Source organism: Nesoenas mayeri (genome assembly GCF_963082525.1).
Source record: "Nesoenas mayeri genome assembly, chromosome: 13".
NCBI lineage: Eukaryota > Metazoa > Chordata > Aves > Columbiformes > Columbidae > Nesoenas > Nesoenas mayeri.
In genome coordinates this window covers 9,147,332-9,170,292 of record NC_137550.1, presented here as the reverse complement: position 1 = coordinate 9,170,292, position 22,961 = coordinate 9,147,332, and the positions used below count along the sequence as shown (strand labels likewise).

The following is a 22,961-nucleotide window of genomic DNA, read 5'->3' as shown; positions in this document are numbered from 1 at the left end:
TTCTTAGGCATCAAGGGAGACACAGGGCTTCCTGGGCAGCCAGGACCAACAGGACCTCCAGGGTTAAAAGGTGCCATGGGAGAGATGGGCCTTCCAGGTTAGTTTCTGTGCTTGTATTTTACTTCATTTTAGCCAGTGTTTTCCTTTTATATAGTAAAAAGCTAGATAAGATTTTGTGCCGTATATAATAATATTTAAATGGCAGTGCAGATGAGGAATAAATAGAACCCTACACACATATTTGTTGAAATAGTACATAAGGAATTGGAAATACTCATTAAAACAGAAAATGTAAATAGCAAATATATTGTAAATACATACTATTTTAAAGTGTTTATGGATGTAGAAGCAGAATTATCTACGTTTTGTATCTCTCATACTTTTCTGGTTTCTTAGACTCGACTTTATTGAAAGCTTAGAAAAAACTATGATTCTGCAAACCCACATAGAATCATAGAATCATTTTGGTTGGAAGAGACCCTCAGGATCATTGAGTCCAACCATAACCTTTAAACCCCTCCAGGGATGGTGACTCCACCACTTCCCTGGGCAGCCTGTTCCAGGTCTTCACAACCCTCTCTGTGAAGAATTGTTTCCTAATAGCCAATCTGAACCTTCCCTGGCACAACCTGAGGCTGTCAGAAGACAGACATCAACCACAAACAAAGGGGGACAGAAAAAGTTAATTCCGTTATTTAGAAAGATTGCTGAAACAGAGATTCCATTTTTCTGAGGATTCTAATATTAAATTGAGCCTAGATACTACAAAGAGATATTTGGATTTGTGTAAATTAAGAATAAAAAAAGAAAGCTTAGAAATGTCTTGCAAAAAGCAAGGTATTCAAAGCCAGCCAGTCAGTTTGTTATCACTTTCTAGTTCAGTTGCTGTAATTTGAGTGATTTCTCTAAACCACTGCAGAAGTTTTATTTATATTTACAAAACTCATGTTTTGTCCTTTGGGCAGGTCCCCCAGGGATTAAAGGCAGCCAAGGAATAGCAGGACGTCCAGGGCAGGCTGGGCCTGCAGGATTTCCTGGACTGAAAGGAGAGAAAGGTGACCCTGGTCTTCCAAGCATTGGTATTCCTGGTCTCCCTGGACCAAAGGTACTTTTACAAAATTCTTCAGTAGAAAATTCCACGAGGATATTACATTCTGTATTATTTTTTTTTTACCCATAACTTAATATGTATTATGTATAACTGTAAATATTTCTATAAATATATTAATGACAAGGAGGGCTGAATGTGTTTTTTTTCTTTTCAGGTAAAAGCAAATATTTCTAATTTTAAAGGTGAAAATATTTATAGATAATTTAGTTAAATGAGAAGATTGTTTACCAGACCTTTCAAGTCAGGTTCAGTTAGTGGCCTAATCTTCACTGTGACACCTGCTGACATTTGGGTAGTTGGTAGGGATTTATACAACTAATATTGTTGTTCCCATGCCTAATTATGTAGTTAATTTTTACAAAATTAAGACAATATGGCTTTACAAATAAATCACTAGGGAGCTGATATATCATGATTACTGCTGCTTAAAATTTTTAAGTTTATATAAAATATTTGCACTAACATTTATCTGTATCATCCTTTCTGTCACCCACAAAAAAGTGACAAAAATACCTACAGAATATCAGGCAGCCTTTGCTGATGTCTTACAATTAGGTTGAGCAGCCTATAATGTAACAAAACATTACATGATTAAAGCTCCACAGATTTCTTATTTTCTTCTGCATTATCATGGGGTAAAATCTCTGTCTCTTCTGAAAAAAAGAGAACACTTTATTTTTCAATGGAGGCCAGTTCTGAGGAAGGGCTATGATACTTGATGCAAAATTGTAGGGGAAAACTGCTAAAGTCTTTACAAGTGCTATTTCCAGTTAATTTTCTGTGTGAGATGGTCAACATTAACTGGATAGAAAGAGAAGTGTGCACAATATAACGGCGATCTTTTTGTGATGGTAAGACTGGGAACATGCAAGAAGGGCTTACCCATCATACAAAGGCTGGGTTCTTATTGCTGTTTACTCTTTTCTAGGGTGACCTTGGTTTGCCTGGATACCCAGGTAGTCCAGGCAGTAAAGGTATAGCTGGAAATCCTGGTTTGCCTGGATTTCCAGGCAGTCCAGGTGCAAAAGGAGAACCAGGCCTTCCTGGATTCCCAGGTAATTCTGAACAGGATTTTTAAATTTTCCTTCTTCTTCTCTGATACTGATATAAATATCTAAACCCCGTGGGTAATTGGTAGAGGGGTGCAGCTTCTTTCAAAGTTTCTAACAATTGCTGCTTGTAAGCTTTGTGCTGTTGGAATTCTCACTGCAAGAGTAAGTGTGTGAACGCATCACTGAAAAGTGCCTTCTGAAATGACTCATGTGCTCTGAGGGATGGAGCAGTTGTGTTAGCTAGTGCTGTCCATCCCCAGCAGCACTCAGACTCTCACCTTCTCTGACTAACAAAATACACATTTGGCTCCATATTTTTCCTTCAATAAAAAAGTGTCATCAGGAAAAATGGGCTTTGTTAATAGCATTTATTGTCTAATAATATCTTCTAAAGGTAAATCTCTTTCTGAAACATAATTAAATTAGGTTTTCTACTTTTCTCTAAAAAAATCTTAATATTGTTCATGGGTTCGTTCATCCTCAATCGGTTTTTATCTATTCTGCATTTGCAGCAATAAAGGCTGTTCTACAAGCATGCTTGAGCTGCTTTAACGTAGGAAATAAGGGAATTTATAACAGTGTAGTCATGGCAGCAGGAAGCTTAGAAGAGAACAAAACCTGGCCATGAAACTGATAGTTTTTTAAGCTCTGCTTCATGTCATACCTGAAACACTGTGAAGAGTCAAAACGGTGTATTGATACAATACCTTGATCAGGCTCAGATGCTGTTCAGAACAGACATTGTTTTTCCTGCCTCCCACTCGCTTCATGCCATAGGAGTGGAAATCCAGTGTAAATTCTAATTAAGACCATTTTTATTAGGAGCTGTTTTCAGGAAAGGAAAAGAGAATTGAGAAAGGACTGGCCAGCCGCAGTTTCATAACACTTTCACTTTATTGCCAAGCAGAAATACCTGTCTCTAAAATGGTGATTTCCTAGCAGACTGCCAGACTTGCTGTGCCCTTGTCCATGGGCACTCAACAATTCAGAAGACTGAGTCTTGAGAGTAGCAGTAAGGACAGTTGTGCTTGTATGGTTTTTTTCTCTGTACCTTCTTTACTTTATAATTCGTCTCCTTGATCAGCTGTAAATCTGCAAAATGAACATAAATATGGTATCTTCATCCAAATTAGCTCATTTGTAACTCAGGGCATCTCACATTATAGCATTTTAAGATCTGGTGAAAAGCCAGTTTTGTCCTTAATTTGACTGAAATGCCTGTACTTTACAGGAACACCGGGAATTCCAGGACCAAAAGGTATTGAGGGGCCTCCAGGTAATCCTGGCCTGCCTGGACCACCTGGGCCAGTAGGTGAGCATGGGCAGTGCAGCACAGGTCAGCTGCTGCTGTGAAAAACACAACGTGCAAAGCCACTTCCTCTCTGCTTATCCGCATAACATCATGAAAATGCATCTATGTACCTATGGATGCACAAACACCATTACACACACTTAGTTCACTGAAATTAAACAGAAAAGAAAGAAGTTTTAACTTTCTCTTGACAACTTGTCTCTGCTGTCATAGTCATATCATTAGCTATTGAAACAAGAAGTGTTTCAGTATTTACCATTTTAATTTATGTTTAGTACTCCAGTCGTCTAACCTGTTCTTATAGGAGCAAAATTCTAATTTATCCTAAAAAGAAGCATTATATTATTTTTAGCAAATACTAACTGCTTAAAAGGTCACAGGCCTTGAAGCCTTTTCTAAATTGTCAGGAGGGAAGATAGAGAAAATTTTTAATTTTAAGATTACACTGTTGTGAATTTGTTGTTACCTTGTCACACCTTCAGATTCAGATGGTTGGGAGGTGAGGGAGTTTGCTTTTTTTTTTATTGCGGGTTAGGCATTACTGTGCTAATGTGTTCTATCCCCCGTTTTAGGTGACACTGGTCATCCTGGCCCTCCTGGTCCTTCAGGGGAAAAGGGACAGCCTGGTCGAGATGGTATCCCTGGCCCAGCTGGTCAGAAGGGTGAACCAGGTGAGGTGTCCTTCCCATTTGTTTTCTCCGCTTCACCCTGCATTGTGATGTCCTGCTTTCTCTATTCTATTTTTCCTATACACCCTCAATGCTGCTTCTGGTTTCGCAGCTGCTGAATTGTTCACAAAGGCTGGTGGTGCTGTCAAGCTGCCAGTGAAGCACAGGACAAGAATTCAATCAGCTCTTAGATTTTTATTAACTGACTTCAACATCAGCCCCAGTTCCTGTATTCCGTGGTACTTGTATTGTTCCAATTCAGTTACAGAATGGATAAATGATTTAATGTCTGCCTTAAAGATAGATCCTCAAACAGAAATGCAAATGTATCGACTCCTAAAATCTGAAATAGTATCTTGTGAACGGATGGAAATACTTAGGAATGTTAATGATGCATTTTGTAGAAAAACCTTTAGCTTCGGTGTAGACTGGTGAGTGAATGAGAATCCTCAAGGAATCAGTGGTTTAGACAAACTGCACTTTCATCATTCTCAGCCTCATATTTGTAATCCTGGAAACTTGAAAGTTAAATGTTCATTATTAACTGAATCTGTTTCTTTTCAGGTCTACCAGGTTTTGGGCGCCCAGGACCTCCAGGACTCCCAGGATTGTCAGGTAAAGTTTCTCCATTGTTCTTTGTCAAAAAAGTTAAATGTAACATATATCTGTACACCAAAACCATAAGAGCATGCTGTACGTTCTGCAATAAATGAATACCATGGCAACAACTAAAATAACATATTTTTTTTTCTCAGCAGAATGTTTTCAATTAACCAAGGTAATAAAGACACTCATTACTGACTACTGAATTTTGTAAATTAGCAATTATGCAGACAGAATAAATCCAGACAGCATATTAGTAGATAATACTTGACTGCATTGTGTGGCACTTTACTGATTTGTCTCAGTAAATAAAGCATTCATACAGCAGAAGAAACATGAGGCTACTTTGAAAATATAGGTGTTTTCTATATTATCAAAAGCAACTTCACAACCTCACATATTATTTTCCAGTAGCATTAAAGCTCCTAAATTCCTCAGGTTCATTTGAAAATTTTGCAAGTATGTCTTAACTTTCAGCAGTGTCTCAAAAAATGATGAAGTCCTTAATATTAACAGATTTCTTCACAGGTATATAAAAGCTCAGGAAAGCATTGCTTGTTGGCTTACAAACTCAGAGGATGTTTATGAATTACAGCATCACTGAGCAGTAAAGTGAGGCTTAGTAAGAGCTTTTAACATGTCAGAAACCAGAACACTTTCTCCTGCAAGAATTATCATCCCTAACTCTTTTCTGAATGTTAGACCAATTTTATACTGTCTCACTGCGCAAATGAGGTGAGTTGTGGCCAGACTCGCACCTTCTGCAAGAGAGAGGAATGGCTCCACAAGTTGACATTCGGAGTCTTTGCACGTCAGTTTGGAACAGTATTCGTAAACATGGCTGTTTGGTTTTACAGGGCAAAAAGGAGAAATGGGGTTACCTGGCCCACCAGGGCCCCCTGGACTTCCCGGTCTGAAGGGAGAACCAGGTTTCCAGGGATTTCCTGGACTACAGGGTCCACCAGGTCCACCAGGATTACCAGGGCCGCCTCTGGAAGGTCCCAAAGGTAGCCCCGGCCCACCAGGTGCTCCGGGAAGGCCAGGTAAGGGCGTGACCCATACCTATCAACATCTGCTGGTACTTTCATATTTTGCTGGTAGGTTATCAGCCTTTAAACTTCCTCAATTTATTTGGATGGATAAGTTTGAGCCTCATGGCATAGGTCTTCATGTTTGTGGGCAACCAGAGGATTTTGTTGCCAAAAGTAACCAAATCTAAAAATAAACCAGCCTCAGTTTCTATTAATTTCTGATACCTGGCAGCAAAAATCCAATGCGCTTAATAAACGGGAGACTCTCTGCATGCTGTCACAGTAATCATCTAGCGAGCACGATATCGACTTTTGAACATCTGATACCTTTGCAGTATTGTCACGTGATCAGCAAATACCACCGCGCACACAAAAAAAAGTAACAAACCCCATCATTTTAAATCATGAAAATCAAATTCACGCTAGCATCACAGCATGATCAAATTGGATGGCTGCCTCCTCACCTCCGTGTCATGTAACATAAGTCATTGCTCCATTGTTCACGTGGCTCCCATGGACCCAGTGCACCGTCATGCCGTGTTCACCTTTCCATTCCATGTTTGCGTTTTGTTCCTGCACCAACTAATTCTGGGAATGAAAAAAACACTCTACTGAGTTAACATTGCTGAGCAACTCCCTGGCACGTATTAGAATTTGGTTTACATTTTGTGTCTTAGACCGTTTATTTGCATTTAGATACTGCTGTTAAAAATCTGATTTCAATGAACCTGTCACAGCTCTGGCTCAAGCTTAGTTCTGGACTAAGACTTAGTTCTGGACTCAGTCTTGAGTCCAGAAGCACTTTCCCACCAGTAAAACTCATCTCACCATACCTGATGTTCTCCTTAAAGGAAACTACTTTCAAACCAAGCTATTGCTTGATTACAGGTTTTTTCTTTCTTTCCATATTAAGGGAGAACTGATTTTATTTATTGCCTTCTCTGACCTCAGATTTTTCTGTTATTCAAAGATTTGTTTGAAGATAGTTAGTTTTGAGTTAGTGTATTTATAAAATAGCTGCTACACATGTATTCGTCATTTTTGAGTATCAAGGAAGAATTTAGTTTTGCAGTCCATGCTTGGAAAGATTTTAAGACTCACTTTTTCCTCCTCCTTGCTTCTGATACAGAAGGAGGCTGTCCCACTGCAAAAGGTTTTTAGAGTGGAATTTTACCCAAATATCTTCACTAGAACTAGGATTGAGTAATATTTGATTATTCTCAATGGCAGTTTGGGCTTTTCCCTTGTGCAGAGTATGCTATGAGCAAATTTATCCTAACTGTGCATTTAAAAAATGAGTCATTATAAACAACATTTTAATTTATAACACCTTAACAAAAATTGCGGTGCTATTTGTCAGTATAATGAGGTTTTCTATTAGTCCTAGTAAAAATACTTGAATTGTGTTGTATCCTAAACCTGTTTTTTGTGTGACTGGTGTGGAACAACCCAGTGGGTTAATACAGCAGTGAAAATTTTGGTGCAGGAAGCTGATTGGTCCATAAGAGTATAGGCTTTCTTTATTAAAAGATTCTTATACAGAGGGTATCTCCAAGCTCTAACAAAAACAAACAAACAAAAGATAAACCAGCTAAGCAGCTCCTGATGTGTGATAAATTACCAGCTGAGAGTCTGTGCTCTGCTGTAGCACTGATGTTTTTATGAAGCTTCTCATCCTGTTTACACTTCTCTGTATAAATCCAGTGCTTACTGACTAATCAGCCGGTGAGGCAGAGCAACGGTGGGACTCATTTTGTGCAGTGTGATGAGCATTGGCAGGGGGGAGACAACCAGTGAGGTTCTGCTCAGCCATGTTCTCTCTCTCTTTCTCTCTTTCTCTTATTTCCATTTTTGTTGCATGCAATGTATAAAGCGAAGCATTTGTTTTGCTCAGTTATGCGTGAACTAATGTGGATAAACCAAACTATTATTGCAGTTCTGGTACAATCAGCACTCCAGCCTTTTGTTTCAAATGATAACACAGTCTATTGTTGGGATGCTGATTTTGTAACATTTCAACATAAGGCAGTTAGTCATAAAAGCAGCTGTGTGGCTGTCAAATTACCCTCCTTCTAGGGACATAAATCGAACCAGAAGCTGTATGTGTTTGTTGTTGACTTCTGGGTGTATTCTAAGATGAGTAAAAGTGATAAAGTCAAACGCGGTGTAGCTCTCTGACTTCAGTTGAGTTACCCCTAAACCAAACATTGATAGATGGTGTTGGGGCGGATTTATAAATTGATTATAAAATTAAGCCAATTTCCAGGGCAACACAACATGGTTGTTACTCCACGTCTATTTTTGTTGCTATGAAGAATAATAGTTTGGTGTTTCGCATAGTGTATGTAAATGAATATTGAGCTAAATCTAAAAAGAAAGGTTTAGTTGAATATGTTAGCGTGTTGATATTTCTAACAATTTTGATGTTTTTCCCCTTGTTCTAATGATGACCTTGGTGAACTCTGACCCCCCTACTCCCAGGTCCCTCAGGTTAGCCCCTTAACTCCAAAATAATAACTTAGCATGAAAATGAATGTATATACTTCTCGTACTGTTTAAATGTAGATATAGTGAGTCATTTTTCAGACATACCTTTTCATTTGTGGTAGAAAAGTTCAGAGTTGGCTTTCAGACTTTTCCTCCACGGTGCTGTGGGACTGGCACTGGAAGGACATGGTGCTGCTCTGGCCATGGAGGAAGATCACGTGGCTCCAGATTTGCAAGGCTTTTGTAAAGTTCCCCCAGCTGTGAAACTTATTTTAGCACATTTTCCTCAGTGCAGTTGAAAAAAAATGTATTCTAGTTTTCATCTTTTTTAAAAAAGCATATTGCCTTGTCCTCCTATGTTTTTGCTGTATAATTGTGTTTTGCAGCTTGGGCAAATGACAGTATTCATTTTTGTAACACCTGCTGCTGTTGATTTTGGACACTCTCGAGTGGCTTAAATTAGATGCTTCTTTTCAACCAACAGTCTGTAGGAAAATTTATACAGAGTAACAGTGATGCTTTACATCCCCAACTTAGAGCACTATAACTTTCCAGTGCAGACAAATCCTTAATTCCATTGTTTTACTTCACCAGCATGGCAAGAGGAAATAAGGAAAGCTTTGCCATTAATATGTATTTATTGAAAATGAAGCATACAGCCCTCCGCTCTATAACACGAGGGCAGTAGAACACAATTGGTAAAAACATGCTCATTTTCACAAGCTTATCCTAATTTTAGCGTATCAGCATATAGCACAAGCCAGCTCTTGGGAAGATTTTTAGCACCTGTGTCTACATTGAAAATGACTTGGTATATCTATTTAATAATAATAATATCTTTAGGTTTTGCTATGATGACTTTCAGGAAGCAAAAAACTGTTTTTATTGTGCTGTCCTAAGCACTGTGAGGTAGCAAATGTGGTAGCCTGTGATGTTTGAATCCCAGCGTTACACAGTCACGTAAAAAAATGCATGTGGCTTTACCTTTTAATTAAACTGTGGTCACAGGAGCAGTAAGCGCGCTGCCAAAGAGGGGCTGCCGTCCTGGCTATGCCGAGCAACTTCATTGCTCCGTGTTTTGTTCCACTCTGTGACTGTGCCCAGCCAGAATTCAATAATCAACAAGTATAGGACAGATTTATAAATCATAGCAAAACTTATCTAACAGTGGCATATAGTTTATAAGTACTTAACAGTAACAATGAAATGTTCGTGTCATTATTTTTAACAACTGTATTACAGTTACTATTTGAAATAATTTACCAAACACATAAGAAATAGTGCATTGAGGTAAACCCGATGTGTATTTATTGTAGTTTTTAGCTGCAGATTGCATGGTGATATGTTGATGTATTTAAATCATTTCACTGACATAAAAGATGCAAATGGCACAGGAGCTAAAATATGTATTAATTCAGGAGCATGGTAGGCACGAGCAGTTTACTGTTTGAAAGAAGACATGTAAATTGGTTTTCTAGGGATGGTATCACATGCCATTCTCCATCATAACAGGTAAATTAGCATCTTGGAGTATTTTTATAAAGAAAAAATAATGCCACCAGTAAAGACAACAAATTCTAAATTTGTACATTCTGCTGTATTTTTGCTCACAGCATTTGCAGCCCTTTTGATCCATGTCAATGGTGCTTATCACTGGGAAGGGAGGGTATAAGCCTACTTTTCAGTCCTAGAACTGAATTCCCAGATAGTTGAAGCCCATACATGATCAGTGGTGATGAGTTCTGCTGTTAATCGCGCTTCCCCTTTGCCCGGAGCAGAATTTTGCTCAAAAGTTGTCATTCACCATTTACCTGCATATTTGCCACGGTCCAGGCCCTGTGGCTTTGAATATTGTCAGTGAAACGGTTACAGAGTCTAAACCTTGTTGTGAGTAGGACTAACCAGTCACAGGCCTCAGCTGTAATGTTAAAGCAACAACACATTCGTTAGTAAAGCTTTAAGTTTGCCATTACATGAAGTGTCAAATTAGTCTTAGTAGAGCCTAGTCACCAGAATAACTTGTATCTGAAAATACATATCATTGTGTATTCATGTATGGTTTTATGCATGCACGTGGATTGTGTCGTAAATACAAAATATGCTGGTGAAATGGGTTGTTGTGTAGTGTATATGCTGTCATCTGTACTATTTCTAACTAGTAATCTTGTTTTGTACTGTGTGATGTCTGACCCTTCTAACATCGATCATGGGGCTTTGGTGAACTCTGATCCTTCCAGGTCTTCCAGGTTAGACGCTTAACTCGGTCAATTTATTTTACTGCATTGCACGTGATGTAAGAGAAACGGATGTTTTCCTGTAATTCTGTGATTATCTTTTTAAGGACTGTGGTTACCCTGCAGATCCTATGTGTTTGATTAGCATGCTTCAGATGGTAACCTGTCGTTATTTTGCATGCGTACAGTACTAGACCAGTATAAAAGAGCAAAATGAATACAAAATATCCTTGCATGATGGGATGTTTCTGTAGCTGAAGCTGCTACAGGATATGTGTGAAATCTGGAACCAAATTGCTGTTGGTTTAGAATGGAAAATTTTTAAGGGAATTCTGTGCTCAGATTTACAGCTAATCAAATTTTTCCACTGAATATAGACTATGAGGATATCAAAGGAGATGTTAAATTATTTGAGACTGCAGAAGAATTGCAAATCCAGCACGCTGATAAATGTCATTAGATTTGTTGTACTACAGAGCAGAATGTCACAGCACTGTCCTGCATAGAGATCCTTTTGTTAATCCAGTCATGAAATCTAAGTTGTAAAATGTTATTAACTGTTGCTGCACTTGCTTACAGTTTGTTTTGCCACAAATTAATATCAGTAAGCTTCTATTTATATGGTGTCATAAAGGCGGGGGTCTCATGTTTCAGTTCTCTAAATACCTAAGCTTCACATAATCCACTGCTTTGCTTTGGATTAATGTGGCTGTAGTAGCAAAGGGAAAATATTTAAAAGCCAGCCCAGTTCCTCTACTGGATTTACACAGCATAATTCCACTAAGGACAGACAAACCAGCTGGAGGGAGGGTCATTCAACGTAAGGACATTTCTGCAACTCAGGTGAGTGTTAGGCAAGGCAGAATGTGGGCTGCCTGCTGCCCAGCTCTCAGGAGACGGTGTATACTGGGCTCCTCAATACGTATGTCCAATTCTAACGGCAAAAAAGCAGCAATATTTTACATTGTTGAGACTGGCTTTCTAAAGGAATTCAGCATGTCAAGATAGCATCTAAGAGACGGTGACGGTAGTGCAGGTCAGCAGAGGGAGCAGAGGGGATCTTTGTACCATCTAATTCTGGGTTTCTTGGCTCCTGCTGAAGGAGTGGGTCTGGTCACTGCTAAGCTGCTGCTGAAGTGAGTTGCACTGCCTTCTGGAAAGACCTGCTTCCCTTCATCAGCTGGAGAAGGAGCCTTGGTTCCTGATTTGGGTAGTGCAAATAATCCCTCTAGTTGTTTTCCTTCTATTTTATCCTGAATTCAGCATTAAAATAGAGCTGGGAAATCAAGCCTTTTTTTTTTTTTTTTTTTTTAATTAACACTGAAGGCACAAACTTTGGCAGAGTGGTTGATATGTACTGATACATGCATATTTGTTCTGCAATGTTAAGGTCCACCAGGCCCAGAAGGTCCACGAGGGCCACCAGGCAATGGAGGACTTAAAGGGGAAAAAGGGAACCCAGGTCAACCTGGCCCACCTGGCCTGCCTGGTCAGAAGGGGGATCAAGGACCACCTGGACGCCAGGTAGGACAAGAAATTGAGTCTTCTCCTACCTTATTTTTAAATGCAATAAAAGTGGAATATATTTAGGTGGACTATGCAGTTTATCATAGTAAAAATAAAAGCCAGAGTGTGGTAGCTAACATCTGGTGGTGTAGCAAGTAGGAGGGTCTTTTCCTTAATTATCCTCCAGTATCCGGGCAGGGTGTCTCCATCATATTCCCGTGGGAGCTGGAGCCGTCAATGCACACGTCACGTTACGGCGTCCTCTGATGGCTCTTGGTTCAGTGAGCAGAATGTGTGGCCTCAGCCCTTCAAAGCACTAGTTCCCAGACCCAAAGTGTGCTTGTCTGTCCCCCAGCCACCTTTTCTAAATGTTTTTTCTGAAACTGCTGAGAGAGATGAGTGAATAACATGAAGCTGTTCTGTTCAGGGGGAGCCTGGTCGTCCAGGTCTGAATGGAATGAAGGGTGACCCCGGGGTTCCAGGCGTTCCAGGATTCCCAGGTATTTAACTAGCATTTCAAGTGAAAACCTCCAGACACAGTAACAGCCTCTCAGGGGAAAAGATGCCTCATTTTGGCCATTCCTGCAGCACATTTTGTAAGACAGCGTGTTCTTTCACTGCATAACTGTGTGAATTTGTTGTTTCAGGTATGAAGGGTCCCACTGGACCTGCAGGACCCTCTGGCCTCACAGGCAGTCCAGGACTGCCAGGCCCACCAGGTAGGAGTGCTGGTAGTTTTATTGTCACTTTTGCTCCCTGCCGGTAAAATTTGGTACACAGATGTTGGGACTGAGCCAGTCTCATCCAGCAATGAAACTAGTTAGGGGAACAACAGCTTAAATGCAATTCTAGGCTATGCTTTTTAGCCTTACCAGTAATCCCATGATATTTTATACTCCGTATCCACTCTACATGGATTAACTGCTGCAAGAGCTGTCTGTTGAAGGAGATCACCAAAAGCACTTTTTTGCCTTATAAAATATATACACTTATTCTTTGCATCAATAGAGCTCTTGTCTTCTGACTTTGCAATGGAGAATAACAGAAACTGTTTCTAATGTTCTTTTCCACCTTGGTTTATCTAATACTAAGCTTTCTCTCAGGTCCGCCAGGTTTACCGGGTACCATTGGCCGAAGCATTGTTGTCAAAGGTGACCCTGGTCCCCCAGGTTCTCCAGGACAGCCTGGGTCAAAAGGGCCACCTGGATTGCCGGGGCCACAGGGATTGCCAGGTACGATCCCAGGTGGCTGTGGGTTGCAACACGAGTCCCTCAGCACAGGCTGCAGAGAAGATACTGAGTTTTGCTAGAGATAAATGCAGACTCCTACCATATCCATCTGGTTTCATGATCTGTACCAGGAAGAAACAATAGATGAGTCCCAAACAATTTAAAGATTTCTGTAGTGAGATTTCAAGACCTTTCATTTCACTTATGCATTCATCTGTTCTAGGTCCAATTGGTCTTCCTGGTGACCCAGGGCGAGATGGACTACCTGGCTTTGATGGTCCAGCAGGACGTAAAGGAGAGAGAGGTCTTCCAGGCCAACCAGGTACAGTGTTTATCCTATGGAGGACCCTTTTGTGAGTGCAGGCTAATATTGGGAAGTGAGATTTTTGCCTCATGGGAATAATAATGAAATCATAATTGTATGATTTGCTTAATGCAAAAATATTACATGCAGCTGGACGTACTTTGGTTTGTAATATTCTTGGAACCAACACATTGCCGGTCATTGCTGAATAATATTGTAGAGTGCTTTACCTCAAGCTTAATGGCATCCATCCCCTTTGCAGCACATGTGGTGCACAGGAGATAATGAAGATAGTAAGAAACAACAGAGAGAGATTAGTAAAATAATTTTAATTTTGCATGGAAATCATGAATGGGGATGAACAGACTTCATAAAGGGGAGAATTTCACCGAAGTCAGAGATCAGGCTACCATACAGCTATTGCTTGGAATTACTGAATTATGATTTGAGGCTGGTTTTCTAAAGATGATACATATTAAGTAGTTATACATTGCAACTTGTGCGAAGTATTAGAATGTAAACAGTTAAAGCAGTACAAAATCCATAACTTTTTCCTTTTTCTCCAAGTAGCTCTGTGAAATCTGCTAGTCTTATTTTAGTGAAGAATGTAAATAATAACTGTGGAATAACATAGTCTAAATATTTGTAGTTATATCTCCTGATATTTTTGCTATTCAAGAACAAATGCCTTTTCTGATACCTTTCTCCATTATATCAGTCATTCTTGCTCTTGTTCAAGGTTGTTGTAGCCAGTTTCCCCTTTCCGTAACCTCTCCCAAAGCGGACTGCAGCTCTTCTGTCCGTTTTGGTGAGATTTGGTTCAGGTGTTACAATAGCATGGCCTAGAGAGAGACACACTTCTCTTTCTGGCTCTGCCATTTATTTTGTGACCTTGAGCAAGATCATTCAACATTATCTTATTAAGCCACATAAACAGATTAATATGTTTTGGAACTGAGAGGCTGATTGGGACTCATTTCAGTGCCTGTCATGACCATTGCAGTTGCTATCTTGGTGCCTCACAGTCTGAACATATTTAACTTTGCTACAACATAGGGAAGCTGCACTGTTATTTTATAACTGGCTATGACAGCCTCAGTGATTTAACCAAGTTCACATGAAAAAATAATTTGAGGAAGATGGTGTTAGCACATACCAGCTCCCCCAACTCAAAAACACCTTAATCACAAGACCATAGTACCTTTCAGAGCTACATTAGTCCGAAAAGAGCAAGAAATGGTGTTAATAAATACTGTGTGTTGTGTTTCTCTTGTGTGAACAGGTTCACGAGGAATACAGGGACCTCCTGGTCCTGATGGCTTACAAGGCCCACCCGGCCCTCCTGGAACAGCTTCTGTTGCTCATGGATTCCTTATAACTCGGCACAGCCAGACCAGGGATACACCACTATGTCCACAGGGAACAGCAAGAATATATGATGGATTCTCTCTTCTATATGTGCAAGGAAATGAGAGAGCACATGGCCAGGATTTGGGTGAGATTTTGTATGCTCTGTCTTTCAGGGGAATGAGGTTGTAGCCGCTTTTTCAAATGCGCTGTTTCTCTGAAGATATGAGAGTCTTAGAGATTCCTTCAATGAGGGTTGCATACTGAGATCTGCTGCCTCCAAAGGCTGCATGTTCTCATTCAGGATGAAAGAATGTAAACCAAAACTGAGAAGTTAAGTTTTTCCCACATGTGACAATTTGATAGCACATGCTGTGCTCTCCCAGGTGGAGAGGAACAATACACAATTATTGTTCTCAGAGAATCGCTGTAAAAAGCAATGAAGTGAAAATGCTGCTGTCACGTTTTATGCATCTTACTCTGTAGGTACCGCTGGGAGCTGTCTCAGACGTTTCAGCACCATGCCCTTCATGTTCTGCAATATCAACAATGTTTGTAATTTTGCATCAAGGAATGACTATTCCTACTGGCTGTCAACTCCAGAGCCAATGCCCATGAGCATGGAGCCACTGACTGGGCAAAGCATCCAGCCCTTCATTAGTCGGTGAGACAAAGCATGCTATCAGGTCTCTTTTTTTAATATCTGGATATATAACACATCTTAGCCATGTCCTGTTTTGCTCTAGAAAATACTAGGAAAATAGCTTGTTTTAAAGTATTCATTGCCTTAGAAGGCCCGTCTGTGTTTAGGGACTGCCAGGCTGTAAGAGCTCTGCTCCGCTGAGGCAGCGATGTTGTCAGCGGTGCGAGATCGCCAGGACAGGACAGAGAATGTGAGAGCCGTTAGCTCTGGGGTTGAGGCCTTTACTTGGAGCTTTCAGTTTGTGTTTCAGGGACTGCTTCAGTATTTTACCCAATGGCTGTCAGTGGAAGTACAGGCAGACTTTGCACTTCCAAATACTGCCTTGTGGCAGTTACAAAATAGGTGAGAAGCAGAAGTCTAGATTAATAACTAGTTTTCTCCCTTTCTCTGTGTAAGAATACTTAATAAAACATACTCCTATTATATTTTAATATCACGTGTTTCTGACCCTTCCCCTGTGCCCAGCTGTGTTGTGTGTGAAGCCCCTGCTATGGTGATAGCTGTCCACAGCCAGACCATTCAGATCCCTTCGTGTCCTCCAGGCTGGGACTCCCTGTGGATTGGTTACTCTTTCATGATGGTAAGAACGGCTTCCTGCTCCAGAAGGGGCTGGTACCCACTTTGTCCTCACCCACCTGCTTTAGGGCTTTGTTAAAACTACGGGGCTTGCAATTCAAAAGCCTTTACCCTCAATTACTAACCATGGTGGCCAAGACTAACAGTGATTTTCCAGTACACAGAGCCCAGTGTAAGTGATACTCATGGAAGTGTCTGACCCCATATTATCTCAACCAAGACTGAACAGTGGCTCTCAAGCTGTAGTTGAATGCTATGCTACTTAATTTTTAGCACCTACTGTAACATTCTTGTTTCTGTGTTTCTTTCTTCCCCCCCACCAGCACACGAGTGCAGGAGCAGAGGGCTCTGGCCAGGCCTTGGCATCGCCTGGATCCTGTTTAGAAGAATTCCGCTCCGCTCCATTTATTGAGTGCCATGGTCGTGGCACTTGTAATTACTATGCCAATTCATATAGTTTCTGGCTGGCAACTGTAGAGGTGTCAGAAATGTTCAGGTAAGAAAATCTGTTTCTTATACACTGCTTTATTCCAGAAAGCAAGCTTTGGAAACTGAATTTATTCCAAAGATCAAGAGAGATTAATTTACAGGGGTATAGGGAAATACTTTGTTTTTCCCTCACAACCAGTTTTTCAAGTCTTTCCTTGGTAAGCTTTTGATATTAATATAAAAAACTTGCTAGGGCACATTCTGTTTTGCAAGGAGTGGGATTTTTTTAATGTCAATTCTTATTCGCATCTCATAGTACTTTCTGTGAAAGTAGTCCTACTGCACTTACTGTATTTGCAGTCTAAAAGATCATTTTTATTGTCTTTTTTTTCTTGCCAGCCCTTTCATTAGAGTCAAATATCTGAAAAGGTAGTTGACAAACACACAAGGGACAGGTATGAAGGGCAAGATCAACTCTGCTAAAACCCTTTTAAGGCAGCTGTTCATATAATCTGTTTTTAAAAGTCTTGTGTGAAGGAGATTTCATACCCTCCATGGGGGGGGTCTCTCAGCTCCTCAAACTTTTTCCCCTTCAACTTGAGTAGCAAAATCATTTTTTTCTTCGAAAAATCATCTCATTTTATAGAGTAAATTACTACTGCCCTGTTTGTGTACTGGTAAAAACCTCATGAATATTCCCAGTGCCACCAAATTGAAAAATGTGGCTTTGTGGTATAGGGCTGGCAATGTACGCTGTCTTATATAGCAGCAGTAGCCCCTCATTTGGTTTTATGTAACACATACAACTGTGATACTTAATGTGCATTAAACAGTCATCGCTCTAAGTTTTCAGGCTAGTTGATCGGTGGTAATTCTCTAGTGGAAACTGCCTGCTACCAACTACCATGCACTTTTGAGTTTCTTGTCTCTACAGTTTTCTGTCTCCCATCAACACAACTTCCTTTTTTAAAGAATCTTTTAAGAATTGAAGTTACTCTGTGTACACACATATTACACAAATACATTATATTAATCTCCCACCTTTCTACCCTTTCAGAATATAAGTAAACAATTTGGTAAAGTCATCACTTAAATACAAATGTCATTGTAGCAGTATTATTTAGGGGTTGTTAAACTATCCTTCAGCTGAGAAACCCAAAGGCTACAAACAGAGACCTCAGAAATACTGTCTCAAATGTCTAAAATTCACCTTAGGCTTGGTTCAGTAGTTGTGCCACATCTTACGCTAAACTGATATGGGTGATTGGTATCTCACATATGCTGAGGCACTGGGCAGCACTGAGCATCTGTCACCTGGTGGTGAGGATGTACAGAAAGATCCCTCTTAAGGACCACTCTCCAATACAGGACTAATCCCCCACTTACAGACTGAAGTGTTATCTTAAACTGCTCTGTAAAGCAAGGAAAAGCTGACCTAACCTTACCTTTGTGTCTGTCACCAGTAAACCTCAGTCAGAGACACTGAAAGCTGGAGACTTGAGGACGCGTATTAGTCGTTGTCAAGTTTGCATGAAGAAGACGTAACGTCTCGTAGGACGTTTTACAAAACAGTTGAAAATTCCTAAGGTGCACTGTCTTCCAGCTGCAACAATGGTGCTACTGTGCAGAAAGAAAAGAGAAAAAACAAATCCAAACTGTTTTAACCATGCAAATTCCAGTGTACCTCACTCGTGCCAAACTGAGGGTTGTTTGGTACGTATTTGACAACAGGACTAAGATGAAAGAATCGACCTCTTGGAAACAGAAAAGAACACTTGAGGTTCACGATGGATCCGAAGATGAATTTTTTCGTTTCTCTCCCTGTACCAAAACGGCACCTTTGTGATCAACCAAGAGAATAAAGACAAACACGATGCACTGAGTATGTTTAAAATAACAAGACTGCAGTTTTGAAAAACATTTTTCATGGTGCTACTAACCCTACTGTATCCCAGGTTTTTAATATGAAATTTTAAGCTTATTCCTCTTTGTAAGTAATGAAATGTGTATATTGTGTAAACACCTTTTTAGTTGAAACTTTCAGTCATTTAGAAACAAAAAAGACTCTGATATAAAAATGATATAAATGATATAAAAATGCTTATGTCTAAAGTTAAAACATACAGCAGTATTTTATTATGAAATTTGTGGTACAGAGAGAATTTACCCCTCTTACACCAACTTATTAATTTGTCATTTCCTTCCTCAGTTGCCCACCTGATATATTTGGGGAATGCACAATTATTCTGAAGTCATTTTGATCAGGGTTTTAAATGTTGTACACCATGCTACCAGTGGTTTTATTTGTGCTTAGAAATCCCAATTCACTTGAAAAGGTTTTTTTTTTTAATCTTGTGAAAATATATGACATTATTAGCCATATTCTATATCCTTCTTAGCTGAATAAAAGTCACTCACATTTTAGTAACCAGTTTGGTTTAACAAAACCTGTTTCTTGGGAACATCCAGTTACCAAAGCGTTTCTGATTATGCTGACATGAAGCCTCTTCTCTGAAGTGGTATCATGCATTTTATCCAAAATAGCGTATACTCTAAGAAACCTTCTGAATGAAATAAAGCATAAGCTGGTGGAAACTTTCCTATTTACAAATTAACCTTATGTGAATTTATACACATCCACAGTGTGTATACAGCAAATCTTGCGTATGTATAGTTCACATAAGGCCTTGAAAGATGGTGCATGCAGCCTTTCTGATATCATTTGTACCAATCCTCCCATGTATGTCTTAGAGTGTCACTACTTGTGCAATAGCTGAAAAGTGATCACTTTTGTATGCATGACTGCTCAGCTTGTCTGGTCAGTGCTGTTTCATTTACCCTTCTGTATAAACAGAGCTCCCTGACACAGCAAGACTCTTCTTCAAGTGACAGTACTTTAATATTTTTGTTGTATATTGCCACCTCCGCTATCAATACAACTTAACTTGTGAATTAACACACTGCTTTATACAGGTGAAGTGTATTTGTTTATTGCCTACTGTTAAGTAATTTATCAGCTAATGGTTATTCATTCTTACTTTTCAGTTATCATTGTAAACATGGAGTCTCAGAAGTCTCCCTGTTTTATGCACATTTGAAAAAAAACCATAGGACTGGTGACTGACCAGGTGGTAGTGATTTATACAATGAGATTGGTGCTGATTTTAAAGCTTTCAATTAAGTATGAAACTGAAGTTCTTTAGTTTAAAATGCAAAATATTAATAGCTTTCTCTTTTTTCAGTTAGCTGCAGTTATGTATGTTGGTAGAGAGTGGGCAATTCAGCAATGCGCATCCTTCAACTCATTTGCTTTTGGTTTGCTGATGCATATAGAAATAAACTGAACCTGCTGCTACCTCCAAGTCAAGAACTTGTTACCAAAGCTGAAATAGTAAGTCTCTTGTAAACACAAGCCCTTACCTTACTGCTGGCTCCTCGGGAGCCTCAAATGAACACAACAGCCTCTCCCCAGCCCCACAAAGGCAGAAGAAGATGCCGAGGTTGGGGAGCTCCTTCCCTGCCACCCTGCCTGGTGCTCACCAACCAGTGGCCATCTCTGGGGACCCAGGAAAGAGCAGAACATGTTGGTTCTCGTAGTGCAGACACAGCGCATCTCTGCGACTGGGGCCTCTCCTGCAGCACGTAAAACAAAGCCCCCTGAATTGAAAAGACAGGAGATTCCATTCCAATTGAAGGTAGAGAGCACCACAAACAGCCGGTATTGCGGCAGCTTTAGGTTCCAAACCTGTGAGATGACCATAGAAAATGAAAATAGGTGAAGTAGCTACACTTCTGACACACATTTTCTGTTCCTGCAGCTCTCACCCTGACCTGGAGAACAGCCCTGAACCTTTATCAGCTTCAGGCTGAGATTCCTGAACAGGCTCATTTTTATTAAGAGAAAAATGGTGTAGAGAGGAAGGAGCATCTTTTAGCTGAAACATGCAGCAGAGATTCAAGAGATGCCAGTTTAATTCCCACCACACATTCTGTGCCTTAGAGCAGGTAAATCACTTGACCTGGTCTATAAAAGCAAGCATGGGTGTTATTTTCTCCTACTTCTGGATGCTTAGACTGTAAGCTCTTTGGGGCAGAAACATGGAGGGGGCTCAAATGTTGGTTGGGGCCTCTAGGTGCTATCCATCAGTATATAAATATTAAACTACAGGTAAAAGCTTGTGTTTCCAGATTTGTTATTAATACTAAAAAAGTAAACTGTTTTGAACATGAGAGCTTTAAAATACTCTTCAACCACAGCCTAAACACGACCTTTCTCAGAACACCACTTCATCTACAGTGAAGGCTCTTACCTGCAGCTGGATTGTTTTTCCCTTAGCTAATCATGTAAAGTCAACCTATCTTAGTTACTCTTGAGAAGGAACCTGGAAGATAACGATAACTCATTTAGTTGTATGGGGACAAGTTGCACCCTGCAGCCACTCGAGGGCACCACGTCGCTCCCAAAGCAACGAGAACACAAACTGAGCTCCTGGGACTGTAAGCACAGTTTACTAGCAGGAGCAGTGCCTTACCTTGCTTTGTGTAGTTTGTGTTTATTCTAGTGTTAAAGAACAAAGTTCTGCTTAAGACAGGCTTTTCAGTATCCTCCCTCACTCTACTAAGTCATATTATAATACTTGACTAAAAGGAAAAAGCTTACAACCACCTCCAATCCATTTATAAAGCAGGATTTAAACTTCTGAAACAATTCTGCAGTCAAAGTACAGCCTATAAAGCAAGGTGGGCACACAGAGCAGCACAGCAATGGTTTCTGTGCAACAAAATAGACTACTATTGCAAACCTGGTGCTTTGGCAGCTCTTCAGCATCCTCTGCTGTAAAGGTCAGTCCCCTGCATAGGGTGGATTTCCCACATCAAAGGCTGGAGGAAGCAGCTGTTTTAGAAAGTTTTAGAAGGTGAAGAAGTGATATATTGATTTTGCAAGCAACAAATGCTCAAGTTCTAAAACTTCATCATCTTCTGCGATTATTTTCTACATACTTCGATACACAGCTTAAATATTTTATAGTCAGCACGCTGCCTGAGCTGTACAGAAACGCCATCCTGGGGCAGCCGCCGAGGACCCGTGTTGTGCAGGACGCAGAACCGTGCCACTGCGAGCAGCACGTTCCTCACAGCCCCCCCCCAGAAAGGCTGCGCTTCGGACGCTCCGGCACTGCTGCTGCACACAACGGTGCTGCTGCTACAGAGACGTGCACGAGAAGCACGAGCGGAACACCACGCCGAGCAAAGAAGCAGGACAGCACCGCTGCTGCTGAGGGCAGCGATGGGCTCAGGGGAGCGTAACCGCGTTCTACTTTGAAAATGTAGGGTATCTAGAACTATTAGCCTTGGAAAGAAAGATTATTAACTATTAACCCGTTTGACTGCTGCCCAAGAACAGCCTCAGCCGGCAGCGAGGGGAAGAGAGCTGGTTAGTAAAGGTACTCGCTGTAGCCCAGGGGGGAGCAGAGAACTGGCTGAGGCTGCAGTGCCCAACAAGCCGCTTCAGTGACCAATGGGTGACAGTTCCTGATAGTCTCCTATAACCGTAACGCTGCTTTAAAAAAGTTTTACATTAATAACTCAGAAGGAAACCCAAGAAACTGAGCTCGGCGTGTTTCTTTACCAAAAGGAGGTGCGGGGAAGAAGTTCTTACCTCCAGATCCATACAGTGAGCTCAGGGCTGCTGCTCTTCCCCGACACACGGTGCTTCACAACCCCTCGGGACAAGTGAGGGGAGACACTTCTTTAGATTTGCTAAAGCCAAGAGAGGATGCTGGGATGAAAAGAACAAACGCAATACAAACCATGTTGTTCCCCAGTAACTCTGAAAAGGGGCTCCTTCCCTGCTGGGAACCTCTCTCCTTCCCAGTATTTGATTATTTGCAGTGAGATGCCAGGTCCATTAGAACCGATCAGTGTAATTCAAAACAAAGACTTTTAATATGTATTCTAGTGCCTGTCTTCAAATCCAAATAGGAAGTCCCTTGCCTGGTGTTTCTGGTGGACGGCTTTCACCATGACTTCTGTCAATGATTCACCCAAAGAGGCTTGAAAAAAATCAGTGCAAAACTATGTCCTCCACACCACCCTCCAAAAAAACCCACCCTTGAGCAGTTCACCCATTTCAGATCCAACCAGACATTCAAAGGTCCCTTCGAGCAGCTACTGTGAGACTGTTGCAACAGACCTGACAGTGTTTGGGTAACTTCCCCTGTGTGTGTTTACTGCTGGTAGGGCTCTTCCTGCTTGTGTGAGCAGCACTGTTCCCTTCCCAAAACAGGGGACACGCTCTAAAATGAGGCCCCGAGGAAAACCCTGTTCTTGCGGCAAACTCGGCTTTCACAGGGCCTTGTTTTAACACGC

The 22,961-nt window shown here is 40.7% G+C and overlaps 1 protein-coding gene and 1 long non-coding RNA gene across 2 annotated transcripts in view; one reads left to right on the top strand and one right to left on the bottom strand.

Annotated features, from left to right (window-relative positions):
* COL4A5 (collagen type IV alpha 5 chain) overlaps positions 1 to 18,871 on the top strand; it is a gene marked incomplete at its 5' end in the record, with an annotated part of 79,868 nt that extends 60,997 nt beyond the window's left edge. The window contains 17 exons of the mRNA XM_080352354.1: positions 8 to 97; positions 966 to 1,105; positions 2,040 to 2,166; positions 3,395 to 3,475; positions 4,048 to 4,146; positions 4,708 to 4,758; positions 5,604 to 5,789; positions 11,889 to 12,022; positions 12,432 to 12,504; positions 12,652 to 12,723; positions 13,108 to 13,236; positions 13,457 to 13,555; positions 14,820 to 15,032; positions 15,371 to 15,548; positions 16,053 to 16,167; positions 16,487 to 16,659; positions 18,056 to 18,871. Coding sequence (XP_080208480.1) covers positions 8 to 97; positions 966 to 1,105; positions 2,040 to 2,166; positions 3,395 to 3,475; positions 4,048 to 4,146; positions 4,708 to 4,758; positions 5,604 to 5,789; positions 11,889 to 12,022; positions 12,432 to 12,504; positions 12,652 to 12,723; positions 13,108 to 13,236; positions 13,457 to 13,555; positions 14,820 to 15,032; positions 15,371 to 15,548; positions 16,053 to 16,167; positions 16,487 to 16,659; positions 18,056 to 18,137 — 2,042 coding nt within the window. The 3' untranslated portion in view covers positions 18,138 to 18,871. The remainder of the gene's footprint in view (positions 1 to 7; positions 98 to 965; positions 1,106 to 2,039; positions 2,167 to 3,394; positions 3,476 to 4,047; positions 4,147 to 4,707; positions 4,759 to 5,603; positions 5,790 to 11,888; positions 12,023 to 12,431; positions 12,505 to 12,651; positions 12,724 to 13,107; positions 13,237 to 13,456; positions 13,556 to 14,819; positions 15,033 to 15,370; positions 15,549 to 16,052; positions 16,168 to 16,486; positions 16,660 to 18,055) is intronic.
* On the bottom strand, positions 13,858 to 21,938 carry LOC308045211. Its single transcript, XR_013922728.1, has 4 exons — positions 21,395 to 21,938; positions 20,013 to 20,337; positions 18,038 to 18,212; positions 13,858 to 15,419 (listed from the first exon to the last, which is right to left on the bottom strand). It is a non-coding gene; the product is annotated as an uncharacterized lncRNA (long non-coding RNA).
* Between the last annotated feature and the right edge of the window lie 1,023 nt (positions 21,939 to 22,961).